The 17,964-nt window shown below is 50.8% G+C and overlaps 7 protein-coding genes across 7 annotated transcripts; all 7 read left to right on the top strand.

Moving 5' to 3' along the window:
* Positions 1-492: 492 nt before the first annotated feature.
* APUU_31001A (putative nucleolin protein Nsr1) lies at positions 493-2,040 on the top strand (the record flags this gene model as incomplete). Its single annotated transcript, XM_041702157.1, has 1 exon — positions 493-2,040. The coding sequence occupies one exon, from the start codon at positions 493-495 to the stop codon at positions 2,038-2,040; it is 1,548 nt and encodes a 515-aa protein (XP_041554970.1).
* A 937-nt stretch (positions 2,041-2,977) lies between these two features.
* Positions 2,978-4,483, top strand: APUU_31000A (uncharacterized protein; the record flags this gene model as incomplete). Its single annotated transcript, XM_041702156.1, has 1 exon — positions 2,978-4,483. The coding sequence occupies one exon, from the start codon at positions 2,978-2,980 to the stop codon at positions 4,481-4,483; it is 1,506 nt and encodes a 501-aa protein (XP_041554969.1).
* Positions 4,484-5,348: 865 nt separating this feature from the next.
* On the top strand, positions 5,349-8,389 carry SPC98 (tubulin gamma complex associated family protein; the record flags this gene model as incomplete). Its single annotated transcript, XM_041702155.1, has 2 exons — positions 5,349-6,558; positions 6,606-8,389. 2 exons carry the CDS (start codon positions 5,349-5,351, stop codon positions 8,387-8,389), a joined length of 2,994 nt encoding a protein of 997 aa, XP_041554968.1.
* A 443-nt stretch (positions 8,390-8,832) lies between these two features.
* Positions 8,833-10,095, top strand: APUU_30998A (WKF domain-containing protein; the record flags this gene model as incomplete). The annotated part of the gene is made up of 1 exon (XM_041702154.1): positions 8,833-10,095. One exon carries the CDS (start codon positions 8,833-8,835, stop codon positions 10,093-10,095), a length of 1,263 nt encoding a protein of 420 aa, XP_041554967.1.
* A 514-nt stretch (positions 10,096-10,609) lies between these two features.
* Positions 10,610-11,662, top strand: prs2 (proteasome core particle subunit alpha 1; the record flags this gene model as incomplete). The annotated part of the gene is made up of 5 exons (XM_041702153.1): positions 10,610-10,616; positions 10,696-10,749; positions 10,846-10,940; positions 10,991-11,203; positions 11,276-11,662. 5 exons carry the CDS (start codon positions 10,610-10,612, stop codon positions 11,660-11,662), a joined length of 756 nt encoding a protein of 251 aa, XP_041554966.1.
* Positions 11,663-13,191: 1,529 nt separating this feature from the next.
* Positions 13,192-13,902, top strand: APUU_30996A (uncharacterized protein; the record flags this gene model as incomplete). The annotated part of the gene is made up of 4 exons (XM_041702150.1): positions 13,192-13,204; positions 13,266-13,500; positions 13,556-13,721; positions 13,774-13,902. 4 exons carry the CDS (start codon positions 13,192-13,194, stop codon positions 13,900-13,902), a joined length of 543 nt encoding a protein of 180 aa, XP_041554965.1.
* A 2,178-nt stretch (positions 13,903-16,080) lies between these two features.
* APUU_30995A (glycoside hydrolase family 18 protein) lies at positions 16,081-17,774 on the top strand (the record flags this gene model as incomplete). The annotated part of the gene is made up of 7 exons (XM_041702149.1): positions 16,081-16,263; positions 16,360-16,460; positions 16,514-16,767; positions 16,823-16,852; positions 16,905-16,954; positions 17,006-17,063; positions 17,116-17,774. The coding sequence occupies 7 exons, from the start codon at positions 16,081-16,083 to the stop codon at positions 17,772-17,774; spliced, it is 1,335 nt and encodes a 444-aa protein (XP_041554964.1).
* Positions 17,775-17,964: the final 190 nt, after the last annotated feature.

Here is a 17,964-nt window from a genome sequence, read left to right as displayed (position 1 = left end):
GTTTCGACTTGTTCGCTTGTTATATCACTTTGATTTGATTTTCCCTGTTTATCTTTTCTACTGACGCCGGATCGCAAGCTGTATCTTTTCAGATACACTTCAACAGACACCTTGTTTGTGGGCTTTTTACACTGAGGCTGTGGGCTGTAGCATCTATTTGTGGGATCTTACCATCTTGTGGGTTTCATATCTTAGACAGTTGCATATCTCCTGTCCGTTTCTGTGGGCTTGAACATTGTCAGTTGTGGGCTTCTCGTGGGCGTCCGTGTAAATCTCTTCACTTTGGGATTTACCTTCAGTTGTGTTTGATCACTCCTGAACATTGAACTCTGTGGGATCTTCAAATCGGGTGATTGTGGGATCAGAGGGTTTGCCGCACTATTGCCGTTAAATTCTTTTTCGAAACATAACAATCAGGTAAGCCCGTCGCTCAATGTTCACAAAACCAAAATTCTATTTCCATGCTAACATGCCTTTGTCCTGACAGTCAAAATGTCGAAAACCAAGTCCGTTACCAAGAAGGGCTCTGAGAAGCCTGCTGCCAAGGCCTTGAGCAAGGTCAAGGATGCCGGTGTCACCAAGGCTGCTCAGTCTCCCAAGGCTAAGAGCAAGCAAATCGCGCGCGACCTTGCTGGCAAGGAGGAAAAGTCCAAGCGCAAGAAGAAGGAGCCTACTCCCAGCAGCAGCTCTGAGTCTGAGTCCGAGTCTGAGTCCTCTAGCTCCGAAAGTGAGAGTGAGGAGGAGAAGCCCGCCAAGAAGGAAGTGAAGAAGCCCGCTAAGAAGGAAGTCAAGAAGCCTGCTAAGAAGGAAGCCGAATCTTCCTCATCCTCCGAGTCGGAGTCCGACTCCAGCGACGAGGAGATGAAGGACGCTTCCAGCAGCGAGAGCGAGGAGGAGGAGAAGCCGGCTAAGCCAGTCAAGGCTGAGCCTAAGGCTGCTAAGAAGGCCGAGTCGAGCGAGTCATCATCAGAGGAATCCGATTCCGACTCCGAGTCTTCCGAGGAAGAGAAGGCCCCTAAGGCCAAGGCCGCCGCGGAGTCTAGCGGCAGTGAAGAGTCCGACTCTGATAGCGAAGAAGAGGCCCCCGCCAAGGCCAAGAAGGCCGACGCAAAGGCTTCTGAGTCTGATGATTCGGGCTCTGACAGCTCCGAAGGCTCTTCGGACTCTGACTCTGATAGTTCCGAGTCCGAGTCTGAGGATAGCGAGAAGCCCAAGGACTCCAAGAAGCGCAAGGCCGAGGAAGAGGCATCCCCTGTTTCCAAGAAAACTAAAACTGAGGAGGGTGCGTCAGCTAACCTTTTCGTTGGCAACCTCTCCTGGAATGTCACCGAGGACTGGCTTCACCAAGAATTCGAAAGCTTCGGTGAGCTCTCCGCGCGCATCATGACTGAGCGCGAAACCGGCCGCTCCCGCGGATTCGGTTACGTCGAATTCACCAACGCCGCCGATGCCGCCAAGGCCTACGAAGCCATGAAGGAGGCCGAAATCGATAACCGCAAGATCAACCTCGACTATGCTACCGGACGTCCCGCCAACAAGGACCAGGGGGATCGCGCTCAGAACCGTGCTCGATCTTTCGGTGACCAAGCTAGCCCTGAAAGCGACACTTTGTTCGTGGGCAACCTGCCGTTCAGTGCCAACGAGGACTCTGTGCACGAGGTCTTCGGTGGTCAGGGAACCGTCCTGGGCATTCGTCTACCTACCGACATGGAATCCGGCCGGCCAAAGGGTTTCGGTTACGTCCAATACTCGTCTGTGGATGAAGCTCGCCAGGCTTACAATGACCTCCAAGGCGCTGAGATCGACGGTCGCCCAGTCCGCCTAGACTTCAGCACCCCCCGTACTAACAATGGAGGTGACCGTGGTGGTCGTGGAGGCGGTCGTGGAGGCTTTGGTGGCCGCGGTGGTGGTCGTGGAGGCCCTCGTGGCGGTGGTGGCCGTGGCGGTCGTGGAGGCTTTGGTGGACGCGGCGGCGGAGGTCCTCCCAACCGCGCGCGTGGTGGTATTCCTGAGTTCAAGGGCACCAAGATGACCTTCTAAACTCATTGTAAACATGCTGTACTTTGTCAAAATGGTTAGGTAATCCGGGAAAAGTTTTGTTGTTAGTTAGTTCTAGGTTCTACTTTTTGTACTCAACGGCCATCATGAGATAGGTTCTCAATGAATAATACTATTATCGATGTCATGGGTATGATTATTCGTATTTCACAGTTGGTCATTTTTTTTAAGCGTGGGACAGGGACAGGTACGGTGCTGCCTTCGTTACTTGGATTCCGCTCTTTGTCTGATCATGTCAGTGCCCGAGTCTTGGCATACTTTGTTCGTCGCCGGTCGGCTGCTTCTGCACTCCATTCTCCACCTTTTCTTATCTGATCTGTTCAGTCCCCCTTCCTCCCCCACCGTCTATATTTTGTCAACCTCTTTGCGTCCATCTTCTCCTTGTGAGTGGCGTCTCGCGCGGCAGCCGAACAGTTTCTCACTGGTTGTGCGTCGATCCCTGACGCAGGCAGGTGGTTGAGGACAAGTCAGCTGTCAACGGTCCGATGATTCTTCAACCCCATCCAAAGTCACAAACTCGCAGCATCAACAACGAAGACTAGTTGAGCCGTGCCTCCCTCGTCAACCTATCCTAAATTTGAAGAGACCCGAGTCGGTTTCTATTATTGCTGCTGCAGTTATCTCTGCCAAGCGCCTTGTTTGGTTGAGACATCTTGGGCGATCATCGAAAGTCTGGGTCGCTTTCTCCACGAACCCCACCATCATTGTCTGGCACTCTCTCTGGCTTGACCGCTGCTCCTTGACGGGTTGGACCACCAGGTATTCGGCCCTCTTTCCCTCCCTGTGGGCTGACTGTCCTTTCGAGGACTTGTTCCCCTCGATCTCTCAGGGCATCCTCCTTTGTATCTTTCTGCATCCTCTCGACCTTCTATCTACAAGACCACGATCCGTCCTCCTTTTGCTGACCTGATACACAGCAATGCAACCGAACCACTATGACCTTCTGGGTCAGGCGCAGGACGACGCCAGAGCTGCTTCTGGCCGAGTGACGCGAGATGCGCCTCAGTCACGTTCTGGCGCGCCCATGAGATCAGAAGGTGAGTCGTTTCTTATGAATCCATCTGTATATCTTGCATCTTGTTTGTCTATTGCCTGTTGTGCCACAGTTTCAGAATCCAATATACATACTATCTATGTTATCATCACTATTATTACCATGTACTCACTCCAGCATTATATAGACTCGTGGATCGAAGTATCATCTCAGCCTTCCTCCTCGTCGTTGTCCTCAGCCGCAACCACTGATGACATAATTACCACCGGCCTTCGTGTCCAGCAAACGGGCCCTGGTCATTATCATCGCCGAAGCCGCCGCCGACGTCTCCAGCGGCTTGCAGCTGTCACTACCGCGCAGGTCGAGTACTCATCGCACGAACCCAGCAGCAGCCAGGATGAATACGAAGAGAGTGAAAGTGAATCGGACCGCGTTCTGACCAGTTCGAATGAAGACATTCCTCGTCCAGCCCCGGTTAACCCCTCTCTATCCCACACCAGTGCGGCACCCACTGCGTCAGATGCGATTCCTTCCAGCGATGAGGATGATAGTTCAACGGCGCTCGGTATGCGTACAAGTTCATCTCCATTTGTTCCTCAGCCCAATGTATTTTCCCATCCTCCCGCTTCTTCTGAAGGCCCCTCCTGGACCACGCCTTCCGAAGCTCGCCGTTCAAGACCTATTAGCGATGTTTCTACCTCTAGTCGTCGGACCGCTATACGAAGAAATTCTCAGGCTAGCATTCGCTCATCTCAACGACCGTCGAACCAGCAGCACAGCCCGTACAACGTCATCTCCCCGTCACACCATGCAGACCATGACGCTGCGTTGCGCGCTAGTCTTTCGACGCTGCTTTCTTGTGCTGCCGCCGCCCGAGGTCTTCCGAAATCAGAATCGCAACCGGCACCGTCTGGACCTCCTAGGGCTCAACCAGCCTCATTCAGATTGGTATCTGAATCTGTGGCTATGGGAGAAGGGGCCAACGAAGAAAACTCGGCATCAGATGTCGAAATGCGTACTGCACCTCGCTCAAAGCGGCCCCAACAACCTGTAATGCAGTGCTCACCGCGGGGAGCTTCCTCCACTCGCGCGAAGCGCCGGTCGAGTGCTTCGAAAGACCGCGGTTCTAGCCACTCTGCTGCTAAAAAGAGTCGCCGGTCGGGTAATACAGAACCATCTTCCGCGGTGATGACGTGGGTTCTAAGTGCTGGCGTTGTGGTGCTTTTCTCCGCGATCAGCTTCTCCGCCGGGTATGTTTTTGGTAGGGAGTCTGGGAAGCTGGAGGCGAGCATGGGCGTGGGATCCGTCCTAGGAGAATCTGGCACCCCGGGCAGCAGAGCATCAGCAGCCTGTGGTCAAGAAGCGGTCCGAGGTGGTCTAAAGCGTTTCCGATGGAGCCCTGGCTCCACTGGATCTGGGGTAATTGCCTAAGCGATTCGGTAAGGCGATTGGAGTATTTCGACGACGTTGATGTCGATTATGGGCTATGATTTTACGAGGTTTTCTGACTACTGCTGTTCTTAAAAACCTTCCTTTCATTTTCATTTCATTTTTTGTTGGGAGTTAGCATAGCACTTTGGTACGCTTCTGGGGTCACCTATTGGGGCCACCATCGGCAAAAGTCTCTTACAGGGCTATTATTGACCCTGTACATGAGGGTGTCTTTCACTTTTTAGGAGTTTCCTTCTTTTCCTCACAGGTTGATGTCTTTTCCAATTGTCTGTTCTTGATATGTTTGATCGCAAGTTATACCCATCTTTTCCGGAATTTCACATAATGGCAATCCCGGAACAATACAAACACTTCTTTAAATAGCACCTACCATCGTTGCCCACAAATTGTATGATTTCTACTCTCTAGTCATATCTGTTTATGATAGAGAAAAGTTGATGTTCGAATTGTCCAGGCCGTGCGTAGTTCCATGTGATGCTTAGGCAGATGAAGTCAAACCATCAAAACACGTCAAACGGGACAAACAACAACACCCATTTCCCTCTTCAGGCCGAACACACTTGCCATTGTTCCACTCGTTAAACCGCGCCCAGGAAATATTTGTGATTTAATTTGAGCATAATATACATCGAGCCTAACAAATGCCCGATCTCGCACGCAAATCGATACCCATACGCCTGCCTCGCGTTGCGATCTGAAGCCCCACGTTCACGTCGCGTCCTCCCCCGAAGTGATATTTGACGGAAGTGACAGAAACATCCCAGTACTTGTCGCGTTTAATTCGGGGAGATTTTTGCCAAAGTCGTCGACTAGTTGATTCCGGGGGAGGGGAAATAGGGAAATAATGTCGACCCGGCACCCTGCGCGTCCTCGTCGCATCGATGACGCCCTTTCGCAACTGATCGAGTCTCTCACTCCCCCACTGCCTCTATCCGCCATTGGCGACGAATACTCAGATGACGCCGACGACGCTCTTGCTGCGGCCGAGGAACATCGCCATAATGCATTCCTGGAACATGCATGGCGTACTGTAGACGCGCACGCCGGCTCGGCGGACAACCCAGCGTCGCCATCCGGAGGGATTGGCCGCCGAGGGAGTTTAACAGGAGCGGAAAATATCAATAACGCGTCGGATCTGATAAAGCGGAAATTACTACGCGAGAATGCCAGTCCGGACAAGGCCGTCCGGTTCTCGAATCTGTACTCGCGGCTCTTGACTCAGCCGGTGCTGTCGCAGAAATGGGGGATATTATATTTACTCTACCGGCTATCGAGCGCGGATGGCCCTGAGGATATGTTGGGTGAAGATGAAAGGCCACGCAGCCCACTGATGGATCATGCCAAGTTACAAAGGATGTTGATAAAAGACCATAGGGCCGGTGGTGGAGCGGTAGCAAGTTCGGACGATGAGGGTCCAGCTATTAGCTCGTCGGCGTCCCAGATGGCAGCTCGTCTCGAGCGAAAGTCGTCAATGAGGCGAGCTGATTTGGAAAGGGAAAAAGAAAAGGAACGGGATGCGGAACATGGATCGGGACCGGAGCGATTACGTATGAGCCGCCAACATGAGCCCACGACAAAAGATTCTCGAGCGGAGGAACAATTTAACGACTCAGAGAGGGACCAGGGAGCTCCACGACCTCTTGAATTCGGGCTTTTACGAGACCTCCCATTCAATCTACAGGGTTTATCCTCAACTGATTTACAGTTCATGTCAGCTTCAACGCTCAAGCTACCCCCAACATTACCTCTTCCAATGGTATCCATTCTGAATACACTAGCAGAACCATGTCTCCTATATCGAGGTCTTTCCGCTTTTGTTGAAGGCAGTGGTGGGGGGCTCGTCAGCCAGAGCCTGCGGGCAGCTCTTTCGAATGAACTCCGCTCTTATCTAGGCTTGGTAGCGACGCTCGAGGGCGAGATTCGTCGGGCACTGGCTGCTCCCGAAGAATCTGGTGCTTCCAAAAGTGGTGTAACGTTGAAACGATGTGTTGTCTGGACCAGAGATGCGACCATGGCCCTGCGTTTGATGAGCTTGATCGTGGAGGAGGCTCAGAGTAAGTGTGGTGCGGTCCCTCCATTTCACTCTTCTAACATTCGATAGGCAAAAAAGGGGGCCAATTAATATCCTTAATCCATGGATTTTCAACATCACACGGGGATCCCTTCGTGTGTAACTTCGCGGAGAAACTCCTTGCGCACGTGACGAGGCCTTTTTACGATATGTTGCGCCTCTGGATTTACGATGGCGAGTTATCAGACCCGTATCAGGAATTCTTCGTGGTCGAACCCGAATCCAGGCCAAGCACAGATCCACGCCGCATTGCAACCAGTGTCTGGGAAGATAAATATAAGCTCGAAGATGACATGGTGCCCTCAATTATTACGCAGGATTTTGCTAAGAAAGTTTTCCTTATTGGGAAATCCTTAAACTTCATCCGGTATGGGTGTGGTGATTCTGGATGGGTCGAGGCATACTCGAAGGAAGCGTCCAAGGAGCTGCGCTACGGGGACACAGCCAGCCTTGAAACCTCAATCGATGAGGCTTATAAGACTACAATGGCACGGTTAATTCATCTTATGGACGACAAGTTCAAACTCTTTGATCATCTCCACGCCCTGAAGAAATATTTGCTACTAGGTCAAGGTGATTTCATCGCGCTTCTAATGGAATCACTGGCCTCGAACCTCGATCGTCCTGCCAATTCACAATACCGGCACACGCTGACTGCCCAGTTGGAGCATGCTATACGTGCTTCCAATGCACAGTACGACTCTCAAGATGTTCTTCGGCGTCTGGATGCACGCATGTTAGAGCTCAGCCATGGCGAAATTGGATGGGATTGTTTTACTCTTGAATACAAGATTGATGCTCCTGTGGATGTTGTGATCACGCCGTGGGGTTCTACTCAGTATCTCAAAGTCTTCAATTTTCTCTGGCGCGTGAAGCGCGTCGAGTTCTCCTTAGGTAGCACATGGCGACGATGCATGACTGGTGCCAGAGGTGTTTTGGGAAGTGTTGATGACAAAGTTGGCGCCGACTGGAAGCGCGCAAGATGTGTCATCGCCGAGATGATTCATTTCATCTGCCAGTTACAATACTACATCCTTTTCGAGGTCATCGAGTCCAGTTGGGATCAATTGCAGGCGTCTATTTCAAAGCCAGGATGTACGCTTGATGACCTTATTGAGGCTCACACCAAATACCTCAACTCTATCACGCACAAGGGCCTCCTAGGTTCCTCAAGTTCTTCAAAAGCCAGCTCCACAGGCAAGCCGGAAGAAGGTTTCCTTGCCCAACTACATCATATTTTGAAGATAATGCTCGCATATAAGGACGCAGTTGATGGGCTATATTCGTTTTCCGTCGCAGAATTTACTCGACGACAAGAACTAAGCGCAAAAATCGAGACACGCACTGCGCAAGGACAGTGGGGAGTCTCAGAGCGTGATCTCCTCTCCTCCCGACATAGTCAAGCGCACAGGGTCGCTTCCGCATCCTCATCATTCTCCTACACGCCGAACCTCGGAACGGCGACTGATGAAGTCGCCACACCCTCGTCTCTTGCAAACCACGATCTCTCCACGGACGACCACATGCTTCCATCGCTCCGTACTCGACTCCGTGACTTATCAGTAGAGTTCCGCTCCCGTCTAAACGTTCTTCTAGGCGATCTCGCATACCAACCAGATGTGGATATGCGATTCTTAGGTGTGGTCATGAACTTTAACGAAGTCTATGAGCCGGTCCGGCGGCGCAGAGGAACAGGCGCCAGCGCCCGAGATAAAGAGCGAGCGAGACGGAAAGCACCACCGTCTGGGGTGGCCTCTGAGGCTCAGTCACAGCAAAGAGATGCCAAAAGGGAAAGAAAAGATGCAAGCGGGTAATAGCCCTGCATCGGTGTCATCTTTCTTATAGCATGACGGGGTTCAACGTATGGTTTTAGTCGGCATTGACTGGAGCCATGGAAGGGAAAATGCCTATGGAACTTCAAATCGGCATGATAACGTAAACTGATGATTGTACGGTGCATTCTTATAGATATCACGTTGTCGATACATAAATATATGTAGATTACTTTTCTCTTTATTATTGTTGCCCTAAAGTATAGAAGAATATCTGCGCTTATCGGGCGGGTCTTATCAGAATCACGTGGAAAATTTCCCCCAGAATCCAGAGCAACAATAATTTCTCGAACCCAGCAACACACGCAAACTGCACACCTTTGGACGTCAATATCTTTCTATATATTTTAAAATTACATCCTAAAACCTTGCGCGACTCAAAACAAACGCCAAACCCCCACATACACCACCCAACCAGGGCCGCAATGGCAGAAGAGAAAAAATTGCGGTCGAAGCGGTCCAGCTCCAAGTCCAAGCGCACCAGGGACGTCGAGACTGATGCTGATGCCGATGTCAACATGAAAGATATAGATACGAAGCAAGAAGGGAGTAGCAAGGAAAGCGCTACTGAGAATGGCAAATCCAGTGGTGACAAGAAACAGCGCCGGAGCAAGAAACGGAGACTCGGCGAAGATGAGCAGGAGCAGGATGGAGAATCTACGCCTGTGAATGGGGAGGTAAATGAGGGAGAGGAGGAGCGTAAGAAAAAGAAGAAGAAGAGGGTTTCTTTTTCAGCGGAGGCGAAGGTGAAGTCTCCGTCTCCGTCACCAATGGAGGAGGATAAGGAAGCAGAGGCCGACGATGAGAATGCGGATGCGAGCAAGAAGGAGAAGAAGAAGAAAAAGAAGGAAAAGAGCAAAAAGAATGCAGAAGGCTCTACGAATAATGACTCGACGAGTTCGGGATCAAAAGATGGCGAATCGTCTGTCCTTGCTTATCTTGATCAATACCATAACGACCGGCCAGCGTGGAAATTCCAAAAAATCCGCGAGATACAACTTTTCAAGCATATTCTGTCCCTAAAGCATGTTCCCGCTGCATATGAGGCAGCTCTCCTTTCCTACCTGCAGGGATTGAGAGGTGACGCGGCTAAGCAACGATTACGCGAGATAGCCCAAGCTGCTGTGAAGACGGATGTCGAGGAGACAAAGGAGACCAATGTTGACAATGTTGAAAAGTCGTCTGATGACCCGGCGCCATCGCCCACGGTAAATTATAGGAAAGCCATCTACGCTTTGCGAACAAAGTTGACTGAGGGCGAATTGACCGAGGATCTGGGTGATTCTTTTGAGCAGCTGGATGCAGAGATGCTCGAAAGGTTCCGAAAGAGGCGACGTGCAGAGATTGTACTATTTGCCATTGACGGAAGGGTCTTCACCATGTCAAACCTGAAGGCGCCGCCGCAGAAGGGCACGAACGCCCAGAGCCAGTCCGCGAACAAAAAGAAGAAGAACCGAACTGCTTTTGTGGATATCTCGAGCAGCAGCGAGAGCGACGGCGAGGACGACGAAAAAGCACAAAACAATTCGAAGAAGGAACGGCCAGTCCAAAGCCAACCTGCTAAAAAGAAGAAGAAGAGTCGAACCGCCGTCGTGGAGATTTCAAGCAGCAGCGAGAGTGAGAGCTCCTCTTCCTCCGATTCAAGCAGCGACAGCGATTCGGACAACTCATCGTCATCTTCATCATAATAATTATCTCGGGTCGCCTGGATCCTTTCCTGCCGTTTTCCGGCTTGAGTTACCACTGCCTATTGATATATTATCACTCTCGCTCCACTTTTTGAGTGTCAAAAGTTCTGATATCCTGATAGCATCACGGCGTTCTCAGCATTTGGTGCCAATCTTAACCAACGGTCCTGGCGTAAAATTGTTGTTTTTTAAATGCAGAAAATAAACGATAGAATCCCGCGTGTAAAATGTATATATTCATCAGAAAAACGTTTATTCGTAAATAGATGTATCTATAGATCAAGCCGGGTGAGGGTGGTGGGAAGGCGGTGACCAGAGAGCTTACGGTACTCAAGTCGGGCCAGAAGCTTGAGCTTCAGCCAGGCATCCTTTGGCACGCGTCTTCTGCTTCTCCAGCCGCTTTCCATCTCTCCATTCCCTCTCTGTCCGCATCTCGATCACCCCTTTCTCGCCTTCTCTCTTTTCACTTAAATCCAGTCCATTTTGTTGAGTGTTATTTTCGAGCAACGCAATCATGTCTGGTATGTCCTGAGACCAATCCAACCGACCGTCATGACTTCATCGTCGGGCTGCTAGTCCGGTGTCTAACAGGAAGCGCAGGTTACGACAGACACATTACGATTTTCTCGGACCAGGGCCGTCTCTATCAAGTTGGTATGCAACCCCGAAAACAAATAAGACACTCCCAGAAACCCCGAACGCAACCTCAAGCGATCAGGATCCCGCTGACAAGGATTCCCCAACCTGCAGAATATGCCTTCAAAGCTATCACCGCCGCAAATATCACCTCGATAGGTCTAAGGGGGAAGAACTGTGCCGTGGTTTTGTCCCAGAAGAAAGTTGCCGTATGTCGCCTGTGGTATCTCCGGCATGGACCGTTCTGACCGATGTTTAGGACAAACTGATCGACCCCTCGTCTGTCACGCATATCTTCAGACTTTCTCCTTCAGTTGGCTGTGTTATGACCGGCTCTATTGCCGATGCTAGAGCCTACGTCGACCGTGCCCGTGGTGAGGCTGCGGAGTTCCGATACAAATACGGTTACGAAATGCCATGCGATGTTCTTGCCAAACGTTTAGCCAACATCAACCAGGTGTACACACAAAGAGTGCGTTTCCCTTTCCCATGCTGTGATATCTTAATTTATTTTCGGGCCGCTAATGCTTTTTATGTCATGTAGGCTTATATGCGCCCACTCGGCGTTGCAATTACCTTGGTCTCTGTCGACTCGGAGAATGGCCCGCAACTCTACAAATGTGACCCTGCCGGTTACTTCGCTGGGTACAAGGCCACTTCTGCTGGTCCTAAACAGCAGGAGGCTCTCAACCACATGGAGAAGAAGCTGAAGAACAAGGATTACGCCGAAGGTAACTGGGATGAGGTTGTCGAGCTGGGGATCACTGCCTTGAGCAACGTGCTGAGCGTGGATTTTAAGAAGCACGAATTAGAGATTGGCATCGTCGGTGGCCCTCGAACAGACGGCAAGGAGGGCACAGATCCCAACTTCCGGGCACTGACTGAGGAGGAGATTGATGAACGGCTGCAGGCTATCAGCGAAAAGGATTAAACCTGTTGGCCCGATCGGTAATGCTGGTAGACAAACGATAACAACACGATACATGCATCGCATTCTAAATCTGGGGTTGCTCCGATGCGTAGTCCGTAGTGTCCCCTTGCCTGTTCTTCCCCGTAGTCAGCCTCCTTTCCCCGTAAGCCGGTGGCGATAGTTAGCAGTTGAGAGCACAGCAAAGCATCAATATCAGAAAAGGTGATATTGGAAAGCTTGAGGATCCAATTCTACAGGCCGAGGGTATATGCAGGCCCGGACGGACGCGAAGCCCAAACTGTCAGACCGCACCGAGGCGCAGCTGCGGGCTCAAGAATTCGGCCAGGTCTCACGATAGCACAACATTAGGTAGGCTCATGGAGACTCCGGACGATGTTGGCAGGAGACAAGTTGTGAAAATTGCCACCTGATAGCGCATCGATCGTTGAGACGGGATAGGAGTGGGTTTATGAGAGGGGATCAATCAGAAGAGCGAGCCTAAGGCTGCATCTGGTCCCTGTTCAGCTGGTGTTGTCGCCTTGGTCTGTGGCTGAGCACCGCCAGTGGGTTCCTTCCCACGTTGGTGCGTCGCTTCGGCTGCCCTTCCAGAACTGTTTTTCTTCGCCTGTCCAATGCTCGCCCGTGCTGGGCCCCATAAGCCTCTCTGTGACTTGACAGACTGTGGCAAACTGGATACGAAACGACCGACCCCAGCTGGCCTGATCGTCTAGACCCGTTTGGAGCTCTTCTTGTGAACTACTCAGAGACCGAGCAGTGGCTTTGCAGCGAATGGGCGCTCGCGAATTATCGAAATCCGGCCTATGGTGTCTGTCACTGCGTTCCGAATTCTTTTTTTCTATTCTTTCTTGACACCCCCTGCAGCATGTCCATGCTCCTGGGTGGTTCTTCTCCAGCGACATCACCTCACATCGGCGTGTGGGATTGATCCATCGCATCCTGGCCCAGTAACCAGCGTAGCCACAGCTGCTTAGGTTCACGCTTAATCCCCTACTCGGTTCCAACTCCGTTGGGCTGGCGTAGCTAAATTCTATCTGGGACAACACATGGTTCCCACGTCTCATGGAAGTCCTCGCTATAGATCCACTCCAATGGATCTAACACCTTCCAGCTGTGATGTCTCTTGGGACTGCCGACATCAGCAAGCCATTGGCACAGCCAGCCACATCTAACGATGATCCTACTCTTGCAATATCGTTCTCCTTCCCAACAAGATGACTGAGCTTCTACTCAAGAACGTTGCTGTTGAAGATTAAGCTTAAAAGGAATATCCCGCCCTCCACCATGGATCAGACATTCGGATGAAACAGACACTCATTCAGCCAAGCTTGACGGTTTTGCCATTCTATTCTTTCCTTTCTTTAGTATACAAAAGCCTCGCTTTATCCTTTTATACCTCGCCTTCAACGTTATTGCGCTTCTTCCTGATTTCTTCACCTCAGTCTTCCATCTTCCACCCCGAGGAACAATCAATCCCTAGAACGGAGCAACATAAACAGTAAAAAAGCGGGACCTGGAGTTCTATTTACACAATGGCCGACGGACGTAAGCGGCATCTCCCTTCTGAGATGTAAGAGGATATAAGCATAATACTAACCTATACCAGTGAACCAAGCACGGGCCCTGAGGGTAGCTGAACTCATGAACGATTACCGTACTCTTCTCCTACACATCTCCCAGCTCAACGCCTCGGTACCAGCGGAGGATCAAGCGGAGGATGGCTATCGGGTGCTCAGGGAGTGCCATGCGGCTGCGAACGCCTTGATGGCTTCGAACTACAGCCCTAGCCCACCACCAACGAATACTTCAAACGAGGAGGCTGAAAAGGCCCAATTGCGGAGGTACTTCCCACGTCCGAGCGATTCTACGCCGTGTATAGTTCCTTACGGTCAGCAGAGTTATACTTGACGGCAGTGCCCGACGGTTCCAGGCTCATCGCATCTACCTTAGAGCAGCAGCAGCCAAGCGATGGGTCATGCACCGAGACAATATCCTTCAAGGGCAAAGGCCGGGGCCGCAACAGGGGGGCCAGATAAAGGCCGTGAGCGGCACCTTCCGACAGGTAGGTTTAAGTCTTCTTCCGTCTCTTTCCTTTAATTAACCGTACTTGTTAGGAACTCGCACAAATATCGAACCAGCATGTTGTCGCTGATCTCCGGGCCGCTGATGTACGGGCGGGTCACTGGCTTGACGACGACCCAACACTAGATGCTATTCTCTCTTGGATCCGGTCTCATCCATGAGCGCAGGACTTTCGCTTTCTGGGCTGAGATTGGACGCTGGTTCGCCGAGCAGAGAAACAGGCCGAAAATATATGCTAATGATACGATGGATTGACTATGACACGACACTCTTCTTCATTCCGTCCCCGGCTGCCATGATATGCATTATTACTACCTCAGCCATTTTATGCGCAGGTCGCTTTCAACACCATTTAAAATTCAGCGCTTGGATTGTCAGCGAGGGACGTTCTATTATTTTTTTCTTTTCTTTTCTTATGTGTCCAAGATCTTCCTGTTTCTCTGGAGGCGGTGATTTCTCTTTGAGTGCTGGTTTACATTCATCGTTCGATCTACCGTCAGGGCGGCTGCTATGCCTGCTATTTCGTTTTGATTTCAATATTTCTGCATCACTGGGTAGCTCAGTGTCTTTGGAAGTTTCATACAGGATATGATGTTTCGGGTATTCTGTTCCAGCCAGGAAAAACCAAATGGGGCTGTTCTTAATCTATTTTTATATATTTCTATACTTCTCATTCTACCTTAGACATCTCTTAGACACTTTGATCAGACGTTATTGACCGCCAGTTTCGCAGAACAGACTTTCAACCAACAATGATTTCACCTCCTTCTCAAGACGGTATCTCCTCCGCTCTTGAACTACAGAGTATATACTTTATGTAGCATCGAGTAGCAGCAACCAGACCACCAGCCGGGCTGAACACGCGCCTGCGAAGCTTGTTGTAGATGTGGGTAGGGACAAATTACCTTTCCTCGTTTCCAGTTTCCAGCGATGCAAGTACGTAGCAGATTCCCACAGTTGGTGCGGTTTAATGTTTCGGCAGCTGTGGACGAAGGCCCCTGCAGTAGCTCAGTGGTGACTGATATGCCGTGGTGGGGAGGGTCAGTGGGGAGTTCAGCTGAGGTCTGTTCAACTCTGTTGCGCTAAAAGCCGTTAGCCGAGCATCTCCGCTATCAAGAGACAGTATGGAACCAAGACTCCAAGGACCATGGAGGTATTGAACAGAGTTTTTACACTTCTCGCTTGCCCTCAAAGCGACTCGGGACGTGATCCTAAATGCTTGACGTCCATCATGTGGCTCCAAGATCCCTCGCAGAGTTCAACCAAGACTTGCGCCGGTGCGTAAGCTGCCCATTTAACAATGTAGAAATCCCAGACTATAGCCCGATCGTCGCCGAGATGATCGAGGCAAATACAACCCACGGTCATTCCCATAGTTTAAACTGGCACTGCAACCCCGTCATGGTTCCCATGATGTCCTCCACAAATGCGCCTTAAGCCTCGCCCGTCGATCATGGGAGGGCCCTAACTCAAAATCTACTCGAGTTAAACCTACTTTGCAATTTACAATAACCTCGTCAACTTGGTCTTGGAGGCTGATGTGAGACTGGAATGATCTTCTCATCTGGGGATGTTCGTCCTACAGTGGCTTCCATGCCAGAGTTCGGAGGTTGGGTCTGGGTGCTGGCACAAAATGCGCTCGTGACAACTCACCAGACGAGCCCTTCCTCGATTGCTCGGGGGTCGCATTCTCATTCCTCCGAGAAAGTATCCCTGCTTGAATGTCCCTGTCTAGCGGCCTAGCCAGTCCTATTGGCGCGGGGTGTGGATGTATCATCGGACAACAGCATGGAGAGACCCTGCACACACCCTCGCACAGGAATGTGTTGAGACATCCTGGACAATAGAGAGAAAGCATAAAGGCAAAGAGGTCAGACAGCACGATCACAGACGGTGAAATGAAGGTCTCGTGTTGAGTGTTTCAATGGGTTGCGCGAGATCAATCCCGCTCAACGGTCCCATGTAGAACAAATATAAATATAGCTTCATCGTCGGGCTGTGTTCAGTGTCTCGGAGTCTCCATCGCAAGCCACCTGCAGCTTTCCTGTCTCTTGCTTCTTTTGTCAACACGCTTACATAAATATATACCAGCCACACTGGCCCTGTCCCGCGTGCACCGCCTCAATTACATTCAGCCAATAATCTTTGATTTACAAGTTGCGCCACTCGATACCTGAAGCATAAGGCACCTTTTCAGGTACGCTCAGTTTGAAGTCATAGTAAGTTACTATTATTGGACTAAGGCAGGAACAACGCAGGCTCCAAGATTCTTTCGCTTCTCTTTCTGTCCATCTTGAGCAGAGAGCGCTTGGCACTAGTGAGTTTCATTTTGGCACCTCATGGTCTTTGCCCGGTCTTTATATCTCGTCTCTATTCCCATTCTACTCGTCACTCTTTTCCTCCATTACTTTGGCGGTAACACCTCTCTGTTTGGGTTACAGCGCAGCACTCCTCCGTCGTTGAGTAATATATCCCCGCCCACCATGTCCGGAAAGAAAGCCGTGGGCTATTTTGTCAATTGGGTGTGTATTTGTCTGCCCCTCATCGCCCCGTCCAAGTCGGTGATCGATCGACATTCAAATATATTTCTGTTTATCGGGCTAACGACATCAATTCAGGCTATCTACGGCCGCAACTATAATCCCCAGGATCTTCCAGCTGATAAACTGACCCACATTCTCTACGCATTTGCCAATGTCCGCCCGGAAACCGGTGAAGTGTAAGTACCCTGAGTGTGGGAGAGTAATTGCAGCTAATGCTTACCCCACGCAGCTACCTCTCGGACACCTGGTCTGACACTGAGAAGCACTACCCCACCGACTCATGGAATGATACCGGCAACAACGTCTACGGCTGCGTCAAACAGCTGGGCTTGCTAAAGCGTCAGAACAGAAAGCTTAAGGTCCTCCTTTCCATTGGAGGGTGGACTTATTCCCCCAACTTCACCCAGGGTGCCGGTAGTCCCGAGAACCGGGACCGCTTTGCCCAATCTGCTACTAAGCTCATTACTGATCTTGGTTTTGATGGTGGATGTCCTCTACCTCAATGCGGTGTTGAATACATGTTGACTTCTGGGTCTAGGGTTTGACATTGATTGGGAATATCCTCAGGGTAAGTCACTTGGCGTCGGTGGGGGTGATGCTGGATGCTAATAGAGGTGTAGATGATGCTCAGGCACAGAATTATGTGGATCTTCTCCGGAGATGCCGTGGGGTACGTGCGTTCCGGTGTATTATATATAACTGTGCTGACCGATTCATGAAGGCTTTGGATGCTGCTCAAGGCAACCGGAAGTTCCAACTCACTGTTGCTGTTCCGGCTGGTGGGTGTCCCACCGAACTGAAGATTCGTAGACCCTGACCGATGATTCGCAGGTCCGAGCAACTACAATAAACTCAGACTACAGGAGATGACACCGTATCTTGACTTTTACAATCTCATGGCCTATGACTACGCTGGTAGTTGGGACCAAACGGCTGGCCACCAGGCAAACCTCAACCCGTCCGCAGACAATCCCACATCCACTCCGTTTAACACGGTTCAAGCTGTGAATCACTACATCGATCAGGGTGGTGTTCCATCGGAGAAGGTTGTCCTGGGAATGCCTATCTATGGACGTGCTTTTCAGAACACCGATGGCCCTGGACAGCCTTACTCAGGTATCGGCCAAGGTACCTGGGAACAGGGAGTGTATGATTACAAGGCTCTCCCCCTTACTGGAGCCACCGAGGAGCTGGACACCAACGTCGGTGCTTCCTGGTCTTATGATTCCTCGGCTAGGATGATGATTTCGTACGACACCGTGGCCCTGGCCGACATCAAAGCCCAGTACATCAGTGACCGTGGTCTTGGTGGTGGGATGTGGTGGGAGACCAGCGCCGATAAGGGCGGTAAGACCGCAAACAAGGCCGACGGAAGCTTGATCGGCGCCTTCGTTGAAGATGTTGGCGGTGTCGGTGCCTTGGACCAGACTGAGAACGCCATTGACTACCCTGACAGCCAGTACAACAACCTGCAGAATGGTTTCCAGTAAGTAGGAGGGTAAGCAAGGTCGATGCACAGTCGCTCGTTGTGTTGGAAATTGGTCAAATCACGCTACTACGATACATTCGCTATATTGTACATACTACTACTATCGTTACTATACCGGTATAGGCCCGGCTAGATAGATGAGCTTTTGATTGATGAAATTTTTCATTCATATTTCAGTATTATCGAGGTTT

Source organism: Aspergillus puulaauensis, chromosome 3 (genome assembly GCF_016861865.1).
Source record: "Aspergillus puulaauensis MK2 DNA, chromosome 3, nearly complete sequence".
NCBI classification, from domain to species: domain Eukaryota; kingdom Fungi; phylum Ascomycota; class Eurotiomycetes; order Eurotiales; family Aspergillaceae; genus Aspergillus; species Aspergillus puulaauensis.
The sequence above is the reverse complement of the archived record's forward strand: the minus strand, read 5'-3'. Positions and strand labels throughout refer to the sequence as shown.